This window comes from Vigna umbellata, chromosome 11, assembly GCF_029865625.1.
Source record: "Vigna umbellata cultivar VRB3 chromosome 11, Vumbellata_1.0, whole genome shotgun sequence".
NCBI classification, from domain to species: Eukaryota; Viridiplantae; Streptophyta; class Magnoliopsida; order Fabales; family Fabaceae; genus Vigna; species Vigna umbellata.
The window spans coordinates 23169992-23188858 of record NC_142175.1 but is presented as its reverse complement, the minus strand read 5'-3'; the positions used below and the strand labels follow the sequence as shown (position 1 = coordinate 23188858).

Genomic DNA, 18867 nt, shown 5'->3' with positions numbered 1-18867 from the left:
GACTTGGGTGGAGAAAGTGAGGAGAACGTTAATCATCCATTCTTTGATTGTAAAATAACTAAAACTATGTTGGATATGTGTGATATTAATTTCCAACATTTTCATCTTATACAAATAAATGAAAAGCAAAATAAAGTATGGAAATATTTTTTATATAAAAATGGAGTAATTTTAAATAGTCAAAAGAAATATTTTTTATGACAAATTAGCATGGTTTGTGGCAGCTTCAGTATCAACTCAGATAACCTCATGCACACCAAGCAACCAAGGACGTAGCTCTCACTTACTTTAAACATACTATGTACTATCTTAACAAAATCTCGATGAGATCTTAACAAAATCCAGTAATAACAAGATGAATTTATAATACATAAATGAAAGTAAAATTCGTTTTATAAACTAAGTAAACTTAAAATCCATGTTTCAAGATAATCTATTTAAAGAAAATCAACCCTCAACCTTCAAAAGTTTAGCAAACCAATTAACTGGAATGCCAACGACAACACGATTTGATTTTTTAGGGTTCATACGAAACCCTATGACTTCCCTGTCAATTCCTGTAGAATTCACCATCTTTACGTCTTTCTCTTGCTCCGTTTCCAAACACAAATTATCCACCATCTTCACCGAGAAATGAATAACTCCGTTTCGTTGACCATCCCAGCCCCTCAAACCATAGCAAAAACTTTGAGGAACATTTTCAGACAAAACACTCTGATTTTTTACAGTAACTAAATCCGAAAGAGCAATCCTTGCTACTCCGACAGGACGAACTTCTTTGTATTTCTTGCATTGCACTTCAAACGTAACACACCTTGCATATGAAGGAACCTCCAACAGCAATTTCTCATTCCATGCATGCACTCCATCATTTCCATTTACCATTTTGGTCGTGCAACAGTTCAAAGACTCAGCACGAACAACAACACAGACCTCGGAAACTGAATTTCGATCCAGTCTTATGTTTTCTCCGGACACGACGGTGATCTCCAAGGTGCGTTTTTTCTGGTATGCCTCCATATCTAGGAGAAATTTAGACTACGTAAGTACGTGTGTGTTTGTATGTTAAGGAAAGATTGTTTGAGATGAAAGAGTAGGAAAACCGTGAGGGCCTTAAATAGAAGAGTTTTATAGGAAAAGATGTGGAAAGAACACAGTTTTTCCTATATAACAATGGGTGAAAACTTAACTATTTGAAATCGTGTACAATTTAATAAAGATGTTGACCTTGACTTAGACCTTGAATTTTGTTGTGGTAATTTACGTGAAAACGTGCTTTGCCCAGTCATTAATTTCCACGAAGAGTTTTGTACAATAGAAGACCTTTTCCACACGTAAATTTCAATGTTTATAAATGTCCTTCGTGTGGAATATCTGCTTGTTATATAAGTTTTCTCAAGTTTAAATAAGTTAATTTCTATAATTTGTGTAAGTAATGTAGTGATATATATATGCAATTGAAACTTTGAGTTTATATTTTAAAGTAAAATAACTCTGTTGTTAGTTTTTTCTTTTCACCTATTTGGTTTCCAATGTGAAATGGATTAAGAAAATAAAATTTGTCCAGAGAGATAACTTCAACGACTAAGTTATATAATATGTAAAAGAAGTTAAACAATTTGAAGATTGTACAATAAAGAAATTTAGAGACCATGCCTTTACCTGAAATTATGTGTGTGTATTTGATTTACATTTTAAAAAAATGGTAATTTTAAGCGTAAAATTAGTAAAATAATTATTTTAATTTTAAAAAATATTTAACAGGTAAAATTGAAAATAAAATATATACATCAAAAGAAAATCCCCTTTATATAATAGTATAGATAAAATATATGAAGCAATTTTTTTTTGGAATTCAATACGGATAAAAAAAATTAATATTAATGAAACTATATTACAAGTTTTATTCCAATTTCTGACTCCGTATATAATCATGATGATGGTGATTTTAGCATTATATATGTTTGTCCTTTTCTTCTGCAATAAATAATAATAATAATTTAGTGGAGTTGTTATACTTATCAATTTGTCTATTTACTATTATTTTAATCATATGAACATACTTTAAAGCTTCCTTACTAAGAAATTATGGAAGAACTTGTATAACAATTTGTTGTGACAAATTAATAGAAGAAAAAAAAAACCTTAAATATCTATTCAGTCTAGTCAATAAAAAAAATACAGTTTGCATAACTTTTAAGATAAAGGTTAATATTATTTTTTAAGATAATTATTTTATACTGCTATTCAATCACAAATTATTATTATTACTATATAATAATATTTTTTAAACTAAATACCTTGAAAATCGGTAATGAAAATTGATAGGATAATACTGGAACCACTAAGGTCTAATTGAAAAAGTTAACATACAAGTAATCCATGATTATTTGGAATTTAATAATAGTGTAAAATTTATACTATCCCGTGTATAATCTATTTCTTTAATAAAAGACTATCATATGATAATCCAAAGCTTTCAACACCAATCTATTAACACAATTTTTCAATTTAAGTCTCAATTTATAATTAAAAATGGTATAGAAATTGGTAAATAGTGGACATTGTCTTTGTCTTTGTAAATTTTATAAATTATAAACATCAAATTAATGCATATATTTTAAATACATTTAATTATTTTAAAAAATAAGTATTGAATATTTTTTTTTCTTAACTAGTGCTTCTTCAAGCTATACAAACTTAATAAAAAAAACTAATTTATTTTTAGTTAACGAGAAGCTTTGATCTCATCAACTTTTAAATATGATTATATTTCAAATAGAGAAAACATAGGAAATGATCTTGTACTTTTACGTAATCGATGAATTTAACCTTACAAACTCTAAAGTTGTAGGCTATTTATAGAAGAAAATAAATTTGTTCAAAAGCGAGTAAAAGAAATAGATAAAAGTAATACGAGAACATGTGGTTACAAAATAAAACAAATTTTTAAAAATAAAACTAGTGCATTTTTTTAATGAAATTGATCAAAAAACGATTTAGAAATAAAGACATTATGTTTTAAAATTATAATTTTTTATCTTAATATTTAAAAAGAATTATGTTTATTTAGTATACTGTTTTAATTTGTTTTAAACTCTTTTCTTTTTTCTTTAATTTTTTTTGTAAATAATGTTTTTTATTAAATTTTACATGTAATTATATATATATATATATATATATATATATATATATATATATATATATTTTGAAGCAAAATGTTAATATTTTCATATTCAAATTTTAATTTATTAATCAAATAATTGAAAAAAATTAAAATAAATTTTTTTATCCTGAAATAAAATAAATAAAGTTTTAAGGTAAAAAAAGTGAAGAAACTGAAATTTATACAACTTAATTAAAAAAGGAAAATAAAAAGTAAAAATAGTGTATCTGATTTCTTTTTGAACATAGAACTCATATATTAAAAATAAATCATGTTTTCAAATCATCCATTTGTATAATATTCTAAAAGTTTATATATTTGTACAAATTTTTAAAAATTTATTACTTTCATTTAATAGAAAAACCAATATTAAAGTATTCAAACACATTGTTATACATTTCCTACTGAGCTAAGTTAAAATCATGTCTGTGTTTATATTGGAGGACCACTTTAAAGGTGTGAAGATGAATGAATTTGGAGAAGAAGAGAAGTTATTGTATGAGATTTTTGAATTAAGAGGAAGAGAATAAAAAATGAAGAGAAATAAGAATAAAGTTTATAACATTATTATTTATATTATTAATATTAGGCTTAATTACCTACTTAGTCCCCATGTTCGGAGGTAATTTGTTGTTTAGTACCCGGTTTTAAAAATATAGGCATTTGATACCTATGTTTTGAAATTTGTATCAATTGAATCCTACCCACTTAACGCCGTTATAAATCTAACGTTTTTCTGACTGTGTATGTGATTTGTGGACGAGCGTTTGTGGACGAGCGACGAGGACGATCGTCCAGCGAAGAGGACGCTCGTCCAGCGAGGCAGAAGAGGACGCTCGTCCAGCGAAGCGAACGCCCAGTCAGGCAGAAGAGGACGCTCGTCCAGCGAAGCGAACGCCCAGTCAGGCAGAAGAGGACGCTCGTCCAACGAAGCGAACGCTCGTCCATAACCGCTCGTCCACAAATCACATACACAGTCAGAAAAAACGTTAGATTTATAACGGCGTTAAGTGGGTAGGATTCAATTGATACAAATTTCAAAACATAGGTATCAAATGCCTACATTTTTAAAACCGGGTACTAAACAGCAAATTACCTCCGAACATGGGGACTAAGTAGGTAATTAAGCCTTAATATTATTATTATTATTATTAAAATATAATTTTAATTATATTAATATTAATTGTAATATTTAATAGGTTTAATCATTCACTAAGTCCCTATTTTCGCATGGAATCTCAATTTCGTCCCTTTCTTTCTGAAAATATCAATTGGGTCCCAATTTTATGAAAATTGCAACAAATCGATCCTTTCCGTTAAATAGTGTCAAACGGCGTTAAAAAAATTTATGAGTGGATGCTGAGATGACGAACGAACGCTCGTCCACCAGCGAACGAACGCTCGTCGACCACCGAACGAACGGTCGTCCAGTGTGGAACAAACGGTCGTCCAGCAGTAAGAGGTCCACGAGCGTTCGTTCGCTGGTGGACGAGCGTTCGTTCGCTGGTGAACGAGCGTTTGTTCGCTGGTGGACGAGCGTTCGTTCGTCATCACAGCATCCACTCATCAATTTTTTTAACGCCGTCCAGCCAATTTAACGGAAAGGATCGATTTGTTGCAATTTTCATAAAATTGGGACCCAATTGATATTTTCAGAAAGAAAGGGACGAAATTGAGATTCCATGCGAAAATAGGGACTTAGTGAATGATTAAACCTATTTAATAATATTATTATATTACATATATCAAATTATGTAAAACTAATATTTTCATGTGACAGGTTTCGCTGGTTTTCTTTGTACAAGAAAGGAAAGTATAAAGAAAAGATGAATCCATTTTCACCTGTTTTCCTCAGTTTAATCTCAAATCCGTGGACCCTTAGATGGATTTTATTAGGAAAAATGTAAAATATATTTGAGACAACACAATTATTATTTTTTATTAGTTTATTATTTATTTATTATTTTGTTGATATTTTTTAATCTCAATAAAAAATAACAGATACATTATATTAAAATATTATAAAAAAATCTCTATTAAGATATCATTATCCATTCTATTTACGTGGTTATAAAGAAAAAAGGACTACCATATTCAGCCGACAGAGCTTTATCAGTTTAGCTGTATGCATGCATGTACTATGTAGACCTTAATCTTTGTAAGAGTTCATCATTCAATTCTTGATAAACACCAACAACAACTTCATCAGAATGTTCAATTTCCACGAACTCATCGCCGGAATTCTTACTCAGCGGTTCCGGAACCGCCACTCTAACCGCGAAATAGATCACCCCGTTTCTCTTCCCTTCCCAGTCCCTCAACCGGTAACTAAAGACGTGCACAGAATTTTCCGGCGTAAGAAAATCGGAAAGTGCGATTCTGGCCACCCCAACAGGTCGAAGAGCCTTGAATCTGTTGCTTTGAACCTCGTACGTGATGGAGCGTGCATGCAGAGGCATGTCCACCATTAATTTCTTTCTAGTTCCACGAAAACAGACTCCTTTCGGTGCCGCCACTGTCTTTGCCATCTTGGTGGTGCAACACTTTAAGATTTTATAAGTGAACTTTAAGTGTAACTCAATCCCACAAAATCGATTTGTAAGATGAGATTTGTATGATAAATTTTAATCATGACTCTTATAACATGTTAGAAATAAACTTTAAGCCTAATTCAACCATACAAAACTGACTTATAAAATAAGATTTATATCTATTATAAATTATGAATTGACCTTATGTTGAATCGATGTAACGAAACATCAAATAAGTCTTCATAACACGAAGTTTTTCGTAACATATAACTGTAATCTCTAACATTATAACCGAGCTTAACCCATAGTAGGAAAATACTGAGTTAATATAAGTGTTATATAACTAATAATTATGATTATGTTATGATTTGTTGTCGGGGTGAAGTTTGTTGTATAGTAATGGAGCTTGTTACATCTGATATTACGAGGAAGCGAGAGGGAAAATTAAGTTCTTTAGGTGTTTTGTTTTTTTTTTAAACGTGTGTTGACTTTTTGACTACGGACTTTGACTTTCCGCCACCGCAAAATTTTACTGCGATGATGACGCCACATAATACGCTGTTACGATGCGGAATTATGGTTTTTGAAATTGAACGGTGATTTGCGCGGACAATGCACGAACCTTCGGGAACACGTTTCCTCGTTTTCACTCTAACTCATAACTTAAAACAATAATGAATCTTTTTTTTCTATCACAAATATATAAACTTATAATTATATAATTTACTAAATCCCATTTTGATCAATTAAATCTAATAATCATATCAATATAAGGTCAAATATATTTATCATAAGTACATTCATGAATTCTTATGTGTATTAATACAAATAAATAATATCTCAAGATATAGATGTGTAATATGAATTTTTTATGGAATATAATGTTAAGGTACTTAATTCTTTTAGATGCTGCTTAAATCATAAAAAATTTAAAGTTTAAATAAATTAAAATTGGGTAAAAGATCTGAACATTGTAAAAATTCTTGTGGAAGTATTAAAATAGTACTCTTTAAATATAAATTCATTAACTACACTTCCTTTTACAAATCAACAAACTATACGTTTTTCTTACAAAAAATTGACTTATAAGATCATAAAAATTGAACCCTCTAGATCTTTTTTGAATACCATCACATTAAATGTTTTTGTTACGAGCATACTTCTATTCCCGTCTCTACCACTCTTTTAATATGCCAAATATTAGTTAAATATTCTTTTAAAAAATAAAAATCAGAAATGAAATATGTAACATCTCATCCCATGATCTCACACTTAGCATTACAAGGTAACATATCATAATCTCAGACTTGATAATTCATAGTTGATATATATATATATACATATATATACATATATACATATATATACATATATACATATATATACATATATACATATATATACATATATACATATATATACATATATACATATATATACATATATACATATATATACATATATACATATATATATATATATATATGGGGTTTGCTAACGTGCGTACGCCTGTTTTTCAGTGGGTACATTTTAGCAATGTGTATCGGATTTTAGTAGACAAAAATATCCTAATATATAATGGATTCTAAGTTTTAAAGTTAAGGGTATTTTAATAATTTTCATTCTCAAAACTAAAAAAATAAAAAGAAACCCCCCAAACCCTTACTCACCTCTCTCATTCCTCTCAACCCTTTCTCTTTCATTTTTCTCACTCCAATCTTTTCTCTGTCATCCCTAATGTAGCTCCAATTGAAAAAATCAAAAACACTTGCCGTTAAACAATTTTACAAAAAAATGATTTTATAATGAGTTTTCATCTTATAATTTTATCTTATATAATTTTATCCAATTTTCACAAGCATAAAGGAATTGGTAATTGACCTTGAAAAAATCAGAAATACTCGCGGTTAAACAATTTCTTACAAAAACTGATTTTATAATGAGTTTTTATTTTATAATTTTTGTCTTTATCTAATTTTATCTAATTTTCACAAGCATAATGACATCCAAAAAAATTGATAATTGGCCTGGAGGGTTTTTTTAGAGATGTTGATTCAACATATGCAGGTGATGAAATTAGAAAGGTTAGTGAAGATGGTGAAATTGAAGAGATCTTGAATGAACCTTTGCCTGAAGGTGAATATGTCAATGACTCAACTCTTTACAAAGGCAAATTGTTTAAAGACAAATGTTTCTGATTTTTTCAATTGGAGCTATAGTAGGAATGACAGAGAAAAGGTTGAAGTGAGAGAGATGAAAGAGAAAGAATTGAGAGGAATGAGAGAGGTGAGTAAGGGTTTGGGGTTTTTTTTTTTTTTTTAAGTTTTGAGAATGAAAATTATTAAAATACCCTTAACCTTAAAACTTAGAATCCATAATATATAATGGTATTTTTGTCTACTAAAATCCGGTACACATTGCTAAAATGTACCAACTGAAAAACAGGCGTACGCGCGTTAGCAAACCCCTATATATATATATATATATATATATATATATATATATATATATGTTTTAAACTCAGATTTCAACTACAAACTCATAAATATAACTCGAATTCTTCTGATTTATTCTTCTATCTCTTTCTTCATTGGCACTGAATCAGACGACATTCCTTCATCTGCTCCCGTATAACGAATTATACGATCATTGCACATACACAAACACAAACAAGTAGGGTGAGCTAACATGCAACAAATCATTTATAAAACATGCATAATTACTTTGATACACTCAACAAACCCCATATAATAATTATGTCAGACACCCTCATACCATCATACAACAATCGCACCATAGATACTCATCCCATCATACTACAATCCCTAATAGACACTCATCCCACAATATCCAATAGACACTTATCCCACAATACTCAATAGACACTCATTCCACAATACCCAATAGACACTCATCCCACAATACTCAATAGACATTCATTCCACAATACCCAATGGACACTCATTCGGATGATACGTTGATGAGCGGTCACGGGAGGTTATGCACTTGGGATGACTTCTACTTCTTCTTACAAATACACTTCCAAAATACTACATATCATCCACAAGGTTAGTCCTCAACACTATGTCCAAAATCGGCACATTGTTAAACTGTCTTTTAGTCACCTAAGGCAGAACAAATCTGGTCCCCACTAATGTAGCATAGGGCAACCAGAATATCAATCCTAGGACTCAACTAATTAAGATTAAAGTGTAGGGTTAAGGTCTTGTGTTTATTTACTAATTATTTACTTACTAACTACTAAACAAGTGGGGATATTTTAAATGAATGAAACTAAAATAAAAGAATTGAAACTAATCTAAACTAACATCTGTTTAAAAGAATAAAGAATTTGAAATGTAATGAAATAGAAGAAAATAACAGTATCAAAACAACAACAAAATCTACTTACTACAACTTCCTACAATCTAAACAGAACTCAAATGCTAAAATGAATAAGGAAAGACTATCTTTGAAATAGAAATGCATAACAGAAGCAGAACCTAAATATAAAAGAATGCGTTAACAATCAAGATATATTTCTAAATTAAGCGTCAAATCTGAATTAGAATGTAAAACATAAAACCTAAATTGAATCATCAAATCCTACTCTAAACAGAAGTAACTAATAACAAACATGCCAATATTATTCTCAAATAAAACTAAAATCAAATGAGCAAACACCTAAACTAATGAGTAGAAACAGATTGGTTGATTGGAATCATGAATAAGAATAAAAGTGCCAATTTTAGTGTAGAAAAGCAGTCATTTACCACTCAAGAAGACATCCTGGATAGTCATACCCACTGTGTGGTATTTAAGTTCCAAATCAGAACCTAGATTGGGTAAATGCCCACTTACTATACCAAATCACAGCAAGTTCAATTCCTAATTCATGTTTCTAATCATCATCATATGCAAAACCTAATCTAAATGCAATTGAAACATGTAATATACTCTAAAACATACAAAACTCTAATCAAAATGAAATAATAGAAACAAAATACTAATTACAGTGTTTTTCTTTCATTAGAATCAAAATGAAATAATATAAGTTCTTGTCTGTTTGATTTTTTCTTGTCAACTAGTCAATGTGAGTGCTGTTATATTTGTCACTTTGCCTAATTGTTACTACTTAGTATTATTTTTAAATTTTAAATTTAAAATTTTATAATTTTTGAACCATTATTTATTTTACAATATTTTATCAACAATTTGAATTATCACAATTTCTCTCTTTCTTCCAGTTCATCATTAACAAAATTTTTAACCTCGTGCACTTCATCCGAAAAATCTGAACCACCTCTCTACTATCCCACATGGTTTTTTTAGATCAGTGTTAATATCGTTTAAAAGATAATAAGTGAATATTTATTAATACAATCACCCATTCTTTTTAGACATTAATAAACAAAATGAAAAAAATGATATTAAGACTGATTTAATGAAAAACATCACATTTAATGATATTATACTTGTTAGTATAATATAAATTTATTAGGAAAATTGATGTGATCCAAGATGAAGAAATTGTGAAGGTACAACAGAGACGTCAAGATGATAGAAAATTTACTTGTATGTGATCGGATAGTAAACAAATTATTCTTGAAAGGACTTTGTCAAACCATTGTGGTTTGATCTTAGAGAAAATATACTTTTACATATTTATATATTTATGCATTTATTTATATATTATTTTCTATTTCTTAATTATAAAAATTATATTAAATAAGTGTAGGTGGGTCAATTTAGCATTGTCCTTAATTTTAACTGCATATGTCTGTCAGCGACATGTGGAACTTTTGACTTTGACTTAGAACGTTTGGTTGGTATGATTTGTAGTACTTAGAATAATCGGATTGTGTTTTTGCGTAGAGATTGCATCAACCTTTGGGAACAAATTTCCTAGTACCTTATATCACATAAAAAAATTATGAATGTTGTTTATTTAGTAATTTTCTGACACCCTAACCCAGGAAACATATTCATTTTTTATAATTATATATCGCAATTTTTATTTATCACATTATGGCATGTGTATTATTAGTTAATTTTCGTTTTTCTTTGAGAACAAAATGTATTAGCAAAATAAAATATTTTCAATAACGATTGCTGAAAAAAAACAAAACTCATCACAAAAAGTTTATTTGAAAAGAGATTATTGATTTAGTTTTGTGGTTATTGAACTTGTGTATAGATTGTATAAGTTTAATAATATCGACTCAGATTTTTAATTTAAACCTATCTCAATTCTAAAATTTAACTTATAAAATAAGGATATTCCTAATTTCATTCAATGTTGATATATTTATATCGTAAAATATTATATGAATAGATGGTGTAAAATGTTTTTACACTTTCATTTAATCATAGTGTATCACGTATGATAAAATAATTAATTTAATAATAACTATATCTTAAAAGTTATAATTGTAAGTCATACTTTATATAAGCTTTAAAACTATGGGAAACACAACAATGAAAAATATGCAGCAGAAATATTTTTTTCTAAGAATATACGAAATACCAATATTTCTAATGTAAGATAATTTTTTTTTGTTAAAAATGCACGAGCAAAGTTAATAAATAAAAATCTACTAAAATCAAATATAAATATAAGAAAGTGAAATTAAAAAACACTAACCATTATTTACAATCAAGTAATACTTTCAAATATCGAAAAGAAAAAAGAAAGACCTAAAATAGGATAACAGCACATAAAACTAATTTATTTAATTATCTATCTTCAATTGACGATCCAATGATCAAAATAATGAATTATGGTTAAAATTTCAACTTAATTTAACAATTAGCAAAGTAGAAATCACAGTTATACTAAGGTGTCTCCATAAATATTTTAATAAATTTTCTCTCAGTTTTATTTATTTGAAAGACTGAGAGTTTTACTCATATTTTAAAACTAGGTTAAAAGAAAGTAGGTTAAGTGATGCAAATTGAAATTTACAATTTTCTATATTTCAAAAGTACAAAGGTGAGAACTCATCTTAACAAATTAGATTGAACTATTAATGCTATGTATTATGATGTTAGAAAATCCAACGAGCTTCAACTTGCTCAACACGTACTTAAAAGTCATTATGAAAGAACGAAGATTAAACAAAACAAATTTATTAAGAGATATTTCCATTACCTGCCACATTCAATTCCTTGCAAGTAACGTTTTGACAGATTTATACAGAAATTGAAGAGCTCAGCAACAACGACAAAACATTAAGGTGACAAGATCGAGGACCCTAATTAATAAAACATTAACTTAAATGAACATAATTAAGGTGACAGTTTATTTTGTTCTGTCGTGTACGAGACTCCTTAACTTAAGTTTTTGGAGAGAAAAAAATTATGTTCATAAGTAGTCAACTATGTAGTTGGTGCTATATATATATATATCAAACTGAAATTAATTATTATAGGACAATTACTCATAATTTGCCCAGAAACTATTAGGTTGAAATAATTTGATTACCTACAAATCACGACAGCTGAGTTATTAAAAATCTGAAGTTTAACTCTCACGCTTACCCATTTTGGATTAGCACACAGAGAAAAGAAAGAAGAAGATGATTCTTTTTTTAAATAAATTCTCACACAGGAAGTTTTCATGAGATTGTTTGTCTCATCAATTTTCTCTGCCCAAAAATTTATTTGGAGTTCGAGTTTGAGAAAATTACAACTATAGGATGTATTTTTACAAGGAATCTGAGTTATATATATATATATATATATATATATATATATATATATATATATATATATATATTAACATGTTGATAATTCTAAGTTTTACATGTAATAAAAATAGAAAAATTAAACACTTTATAAAAAATATTATTAAATTATTATTGTCGAAAACCCTTTTTGTTAAAAATAATGTCATTTTTTTATATAAAATTTTATTCGTGTTATCTCTTCTATAAACTCATTTCTAAAAGTTCCTCTCAACAATAATGTAATATTGTTTTTGTATATTATGAGAGTGGAGATGAAGCATTGAATTTTGCAACCTGTTTTTCAAAATTACAACTAAATATTAATTATTATTTTTTTACATTCTAATTTTATATTTTAATTCTAGCCAAATGAATTTATATTAAAATATACAGACTCGGATATTATGTAATATTTAATGTTTTTAAATAAGTTATTCTTAGTGGTTAATAATTTTAATCCACAACTGCATTATAATGTTATAATTTCTTCAACATGACTTCATTTAATCTAGTGAGACTATTAAAAGAACTAAACTTATTATAAAATATGTCTTGACTATAAATAAATTTATACTTACTTATCTACTCTTTAACTATAATATTAGGAATAGTTTTCATTTATCGAAAAACGGAGTTATTTAATCTTGCCTTACATATTTTGAAATGTTTACTAGGTCAAATTCAGCGTAATCCTATGAAGACAAGTATAAGAAAACTTATGACCATCATCTTATAAAACCTTTCTACATTTGACAATAGCTTGTGGAGAAGGAAAGAAATTGAGAAACGAAAATTAGTCTCGCGTTTAAATGATCGACTTCGTTTTAGATAGTAAGGTTGGAGAAAATTAATTTTGTAAAACAAAAGAATGAGATTGTTTTTATTTTTATATATTTTTATTGAAGAATTATGTTGAAAGAAACTATAGATTTGAAAATAAGAAATGAGATTTCACTATGAAAGTAAAAATTCATTTTATTCTCAAGTATGATATTTTTGTCTCATCTCTACTCAATCAATGAATAAAAATAAATATAAAACATTAATTATTTATTATTTATTATTTTATAAAAATAAAGATCATATCATTTTATTGAGTATTAAATGTTAAAATGGTACACATTTTTCTTCACATAAGAAAACAACATTCAAAGAACAATTTGGTTAGTGCACCAATTAACTGGAATGGCAGCATCACTTGATTTCTTAACTTCATTCTCGATTCCTCTGCAATTCACCATCTTTACGTCTTTCTCTGCCGTTGTTTCTGCAGATAAATTATCAACTACCTTTACTGAGAAATGAAGAACCCCGTTACGTCCACCGTCCCAGCTTCTCAAACCATAACAAAACATCTGAGACACACTTTCGGATAAAACATTGTCATTTTTTGCAACAACTAAACCCGAAAGAGCAATCCTTGCTACCCCAACAGGACGAAATCCTTTGTATTTCTTGCATTGGACCTCAAACGTCACAGACCTTGCATACGAAGGAACCTCCAACAACAATTTCTCATTCCAAGCATGCACTCCATCATCTCCATTCTTCATTTTGGTCGTGCAACATTTCAATGACTCTGCACGAACAACAACATACATCTCCGCAGCTGAATTTCGATCCACACTTATGTTTTCTCCCGACATAACTGTTATCTCCAAGGTCAGTTTTTGCTGTCTAGCTTCCATATCTATGACACTTTTACAGTACCTAACAAGGTTTGCACACAGCTAAGCAATTTATTTAGTGTTATTTTGAGTAGGTAGTGTTTGGGATGAAAGGATTGGAAGAGTGGAAGGGGCTATAAGTAAGAGGTTTTGCATATGAACAAGTGAAGAAACAACTTACGAAATGCAACTATGTTTGTTACCGCGTATTTGCACACAGAGAACGAGAGGTTGACGTTGACCATGAACTTTCTAATGTTCAAACTCATATAATACTATTTTTTTACGTTAAAGCCTACGAAATTTCATGATGTGTGTACAAATTTTGCATAAATCTCTATAATTGTATAAGTTATTTTTTATTTATACACTTGTTTTCTTGATAATATTAATAAAATATTATTTAAATGTATTTTAACGTATTGAAAAAGGAAAAGAGAATCATATATTTACGTGTCACCACTTCTCTCACGCAAAAAAAAATGGATAATACAAAACAAAATATACACAATTTGAAGAAGTGCAGTCACACCTTAATTTAATGGAAAAAAATATTTTGATATAAATTTTTTGACAATATTTTAAAACAGAACACCTGTCCATTCTTCACTAATTTTGTTATTTATTTATTGTTATATTGACTTACTCTAAATTTAATAAAAAATAATATATATACTGTATTAAAATATTATAAAAAATTTATGTTAAGATGTAATTGAATCTATTTAATATCTAAATGAAAAGTGACATGTGCCTGCGATGTCATTGTGTTAGGTTGAAGTAACTATAAAATTATATATATCTTTTGTAGGATAAAAATAAGGCAAAACTACGTTTACTTCCGTTGATCTTATAAAAACTGGATTCAAACTTTTAATAAAATAATAATTATATTTCCTTTAGTTTTTAATTTACATTCATACTTTTCCATGTTTTAATAAACGGTGCACTTTTTTTACATTTTAATAGAACCTACCATCACCTCCCTGGTTTTACTTCAAACTATTATATCAACTAAAAATTACGAAATTATAAAAGTTAAAAATAAAGATTATTTTAAAAAAAGTGAACTTTCTAATTATTATGTATTAAAAATATCGTAAAATCGTATTGTGATTAAATTATAAATTGCCTTATTAATATATAATCATATAGTTTAATATATAAATAAACAAATAACTACCAGATATGTTATTAAACTTATTTATTATTATATTTATATATACCAATATAAATATATATAAGATAAACAAAATATGATTATTATTTTTTATTAAATTAATAATATAAGATTATAAATATTTTTTTATCAATAAACGTTAGTTTTAGTATTTTGTTATTAGGAGAGTTAAATCCACAATTTCATTAAACTAAAATTAATAATATAAGGTTGTGAGTATATTTACTTTAAAGATAAAATGTTCTGTTAGATATTATTCTAAAATTAGAATGTGAGGTCAACATTAATCTATTTGACAAAATTTTCAAACACATGATGATAGAAGAAGTCCTACATTACAAGAACCGTTTTCACAATATGTGCACGGGTTTTTTAGAATATATTAAAAGATAAAAGAATAATTTTTCCAAAGTTGAATCATTCAATTTCTTTATCTACCAATTCATTAATCTTTTATTTTCAATTTATACTACTATTTATTTAACTTTCAATTAATACATATATTTATAATATATATATATATATATATATATATATATATATATATATATATAATCTAACTTTTGCCACATGTTATAATTAGAAAATCTTGAAGAAAAAATTAAAAAAATGAAAAGGAAAGAAACTTTGCTAAAAAAAACCTAACACTTCTCAAACACACTTCATTTTTCCTTCTCTCTTAGTCTTCACAGTTTAGTCTTCTCACTCTTTAAACTTTCTAAACACACTTCTCAAAGTTTTCAATTAAAATTTTAATATAATTTTATATTTTTTATCATTTTACATTCTTTTATTAATATTTATTTTTATAAGGAAATAAAATGTAAATCATGAATATAATTAAAATATAATAGTTAAGTAGAAAATTTGTAACAACATAGAAAATAGAGTATTATAGCTTATAGTTATTTTAAAATAATGAAGCTAGGTATGTTAAAATTAAAATAATTCAATGTTATAAATATGATTTCTTAAATTCGTTTCATTATTCAAAACACAAATAATCTCTCTAGAATTTTTCCTTAAGTTCTCTCTATTTTCTCTCTAAGATATCTTACTCATCGATCATCTATTTGACACTAGGAGATCACGATTGAGTAATCTCTAACATTTACCTATCATTTCTGCAATAGGCTAAATAAACTTAGACTCATTTTTGCTTTTCACTCTTTAGTTGAGATCAAGCATAGAAATTTTTGTTGCATGTGAGTGTTAATTAAATCTCTTGGTTTCTTGTTAATCAAAGGTCCTAAGGACTCTCTCTGATCTCTTTTCGATGTTTCGTAGGTATTTTTAGAGTTTCTTAAGTCGGAAGCAACGAGTGTGCAGTTCTAAAGCTTGATAAGTTTGTAAGGTAAGAGAATCTGGCATTATTTTTTTATGATTGGTTTATTTAGTATGAAAAGATATTTGATAGTTTGTGATACTAATAACTCTTGTTGATTTTGTTAAAATGATTGTTATTAACTTTGGAGTGTTTCAAATGATGACTCTTGGTTGAATAATGTTGGTATTTCTTGTCGATGTTGTTTGTGGATAGTTCTTGTTATGAATATTGTTGTGGAGTTTTAGTAATATCATTTTGGTTGTCTTTGTTTAAAGTTTTCTTTACATTTGCAATAATTACCCAAACTTGAAAAGCAACAAATATTTTAGTATAACACATAAAATTTATCAATACAAAGTATATATAAAAATTAAAACTGTTAAAAAAAAGTACTATTAATATTAGAGTTATCGAAACTAAAACTTTCAAAATCAAAATATTGTCCTAGACCGTTTTCAAGCAACCTGATACTATTATGAGTCCTAACTTCATCATTCCATAAATTCATTGTCTACTTCTATATTATTTTCTTCATAGTTTTAGTGTCACATGTCACTAATACTAATTTGATAGGTGACACTAATAACTTACACTGGGGATGACAAAAACATCTGCACCTGCAGATACCTATAGATAAAATCTGCGATAAGTAATTGATATCTGTGGATTGCGAATAACGGGTATTTTAATACTTGTTTATAAACAGGTTGGCTACGAGTAGTGAGTATGTGTTACCTGCAAAAAAATAAAAATAAAAATTTAATTTAAAATAAAATCAATTTATATTTTATTATATTAAATTTAATTAAAATTAAATTTTATTTTGTATTTTATTGATATTAAATTTATATATTTGTTTGTAATTTTATTCAAATTTTATTTTAAAAATATATATTTTTTAATATTTACGAATGTTCGTGAGTTTTAAAACATCTACGAATTTTTTTAAACGAATAAATGCCTTGATTGCGAGTAGCTATGGGTAAAGTTTTCATTTTGCTGACCTATTGTTATCTCTACTTACACGTGACATTGACATTATACATAACACAAAAAATGTTGACTTGACAAATAAATAATTTTTTTTAAAATTAAAATAATATTTATATATATAAATTAAAAATTAAAAATAATAAACTAATAGGTAGCATATCCGGATCATCTTCGTTAGACGGTGTGATTAAAAAAATAAAATTAAACACAATTTAAAAAAATAAAAATCATATTATATATTTAAAAAAAACAAAGTCTTACAAAGTCAATGAAAATGAGAATAAAAAAAGTTTTTAAATATACTATATATTTTAATTTCTTATAATTGTTGAGTGTATTTCAAATAATAAGTATATTTTAATATCTGATCTTAGTTACCTTCTCCTTGGTTTTCATTATAAATGCATAATGCGTGTACATTCACTATCGCAATCGGTATATTTCCCTCATATAGGCTCATGCAAATCATCATTCGATTTCAACAAACATACCAACATTGCACATTCTTTGCTGTCATCGTCAAAGCAAAAACACCGAAAGAAACTCATCATTTTCCGTGTTTTTCTCGTTCTTCGTATTCGCAGAACTATTATGACACGTAACAGGTTCTGCTAATATTGCAAAAACAAATACTGTCTCTTCTTATAACAACAACCCATAACATAACACGCTTAAATAATCATATTTACACTTAGATAATCATAATTAGTTATACAAAATTTATTACATTACCACACTTATTACGGAAATCTACAATTTAAAAAACATTTTTATGGGTTTTATATAGCTCTAATAAAATGTCAATAGATATTTATTCTTTAACTTTTTTTTATAATTATAAAAATAAGGAATACATCTTATATAATTAGAAATATTTAAATTATTTGTATATATCTATTATTTTATTGGGCATGTTTATTTAATCTCATTCCATATATTTTATAATTAATTTGATTTTTTTAAAATTTTAATTTATTTTTAAATAAAGTTTAACTAAAGTATTTGTTTCCAATAATGATGATCAAGAAAGGAATCAAATGTTTTACATTTGTTTTTTCACTTTTTTGGATATTAGATAAATTTATTACATTTTTTTTTTATGTAAGTGACAATATACTTAAATTGTTATATTTGACTAATGTTATTTATAATTCATTTTGAATACCTAAATCTTGACAGTAAATTTAAATAATTAATAATGATGTAATATATAGATTTGTATATTGGTATCTGTATTTTAGATGTTAGACATGTTGAAGCATATATGTGATGTTG

General features: G+C 27.1%; 2 protein-coding genes and 1 pseudogene across 2 annotated transcripts; all 3 read right to left on the bottom strand.

Moving 5' to 3' along the window:
- Positions 1-17: 17 nt before the first annotated feature.
- Positions 18-1181, bottom strand: LOC124823171 (uncharacterized). The gene has a single exon (XM_088102427.1). The coding sequence runs from the start codon at positions 1018-1020 to the stop codon at positions 448-450; it is 573 nt and encodes a 190-aa protein (XP_087958553.1). The 5' UTR covers positions 1021-1181; the 3' UTR covers positions 18-447.
- A 4123-nt stretch (positions 1182-5304) lies between these two features.
- Positions 5305-6003, bottom strand: LOC124823167 (uncharacterized; annotated as a pseudogene).
- Positions 6004-13499: 7496 nt separating this feature from the next.
- On the bottom strand, positions 13500-14244 carry LOC148191219 (uncharacterized). The gene has a single exon (XM_088102467.1). It carries the CDS (start codon positions 14111-14113, stop codon positions 13574-13576), a length of 540 nt encoding a protein of 179 aa, XP_087958593.1. The 5' UTR covers positions 14114-14244; the 3' UTR covers positions 13500-13573.
- Between the last annotated feature and the right edge of the window lie 4623 nt (positions 14245-18867).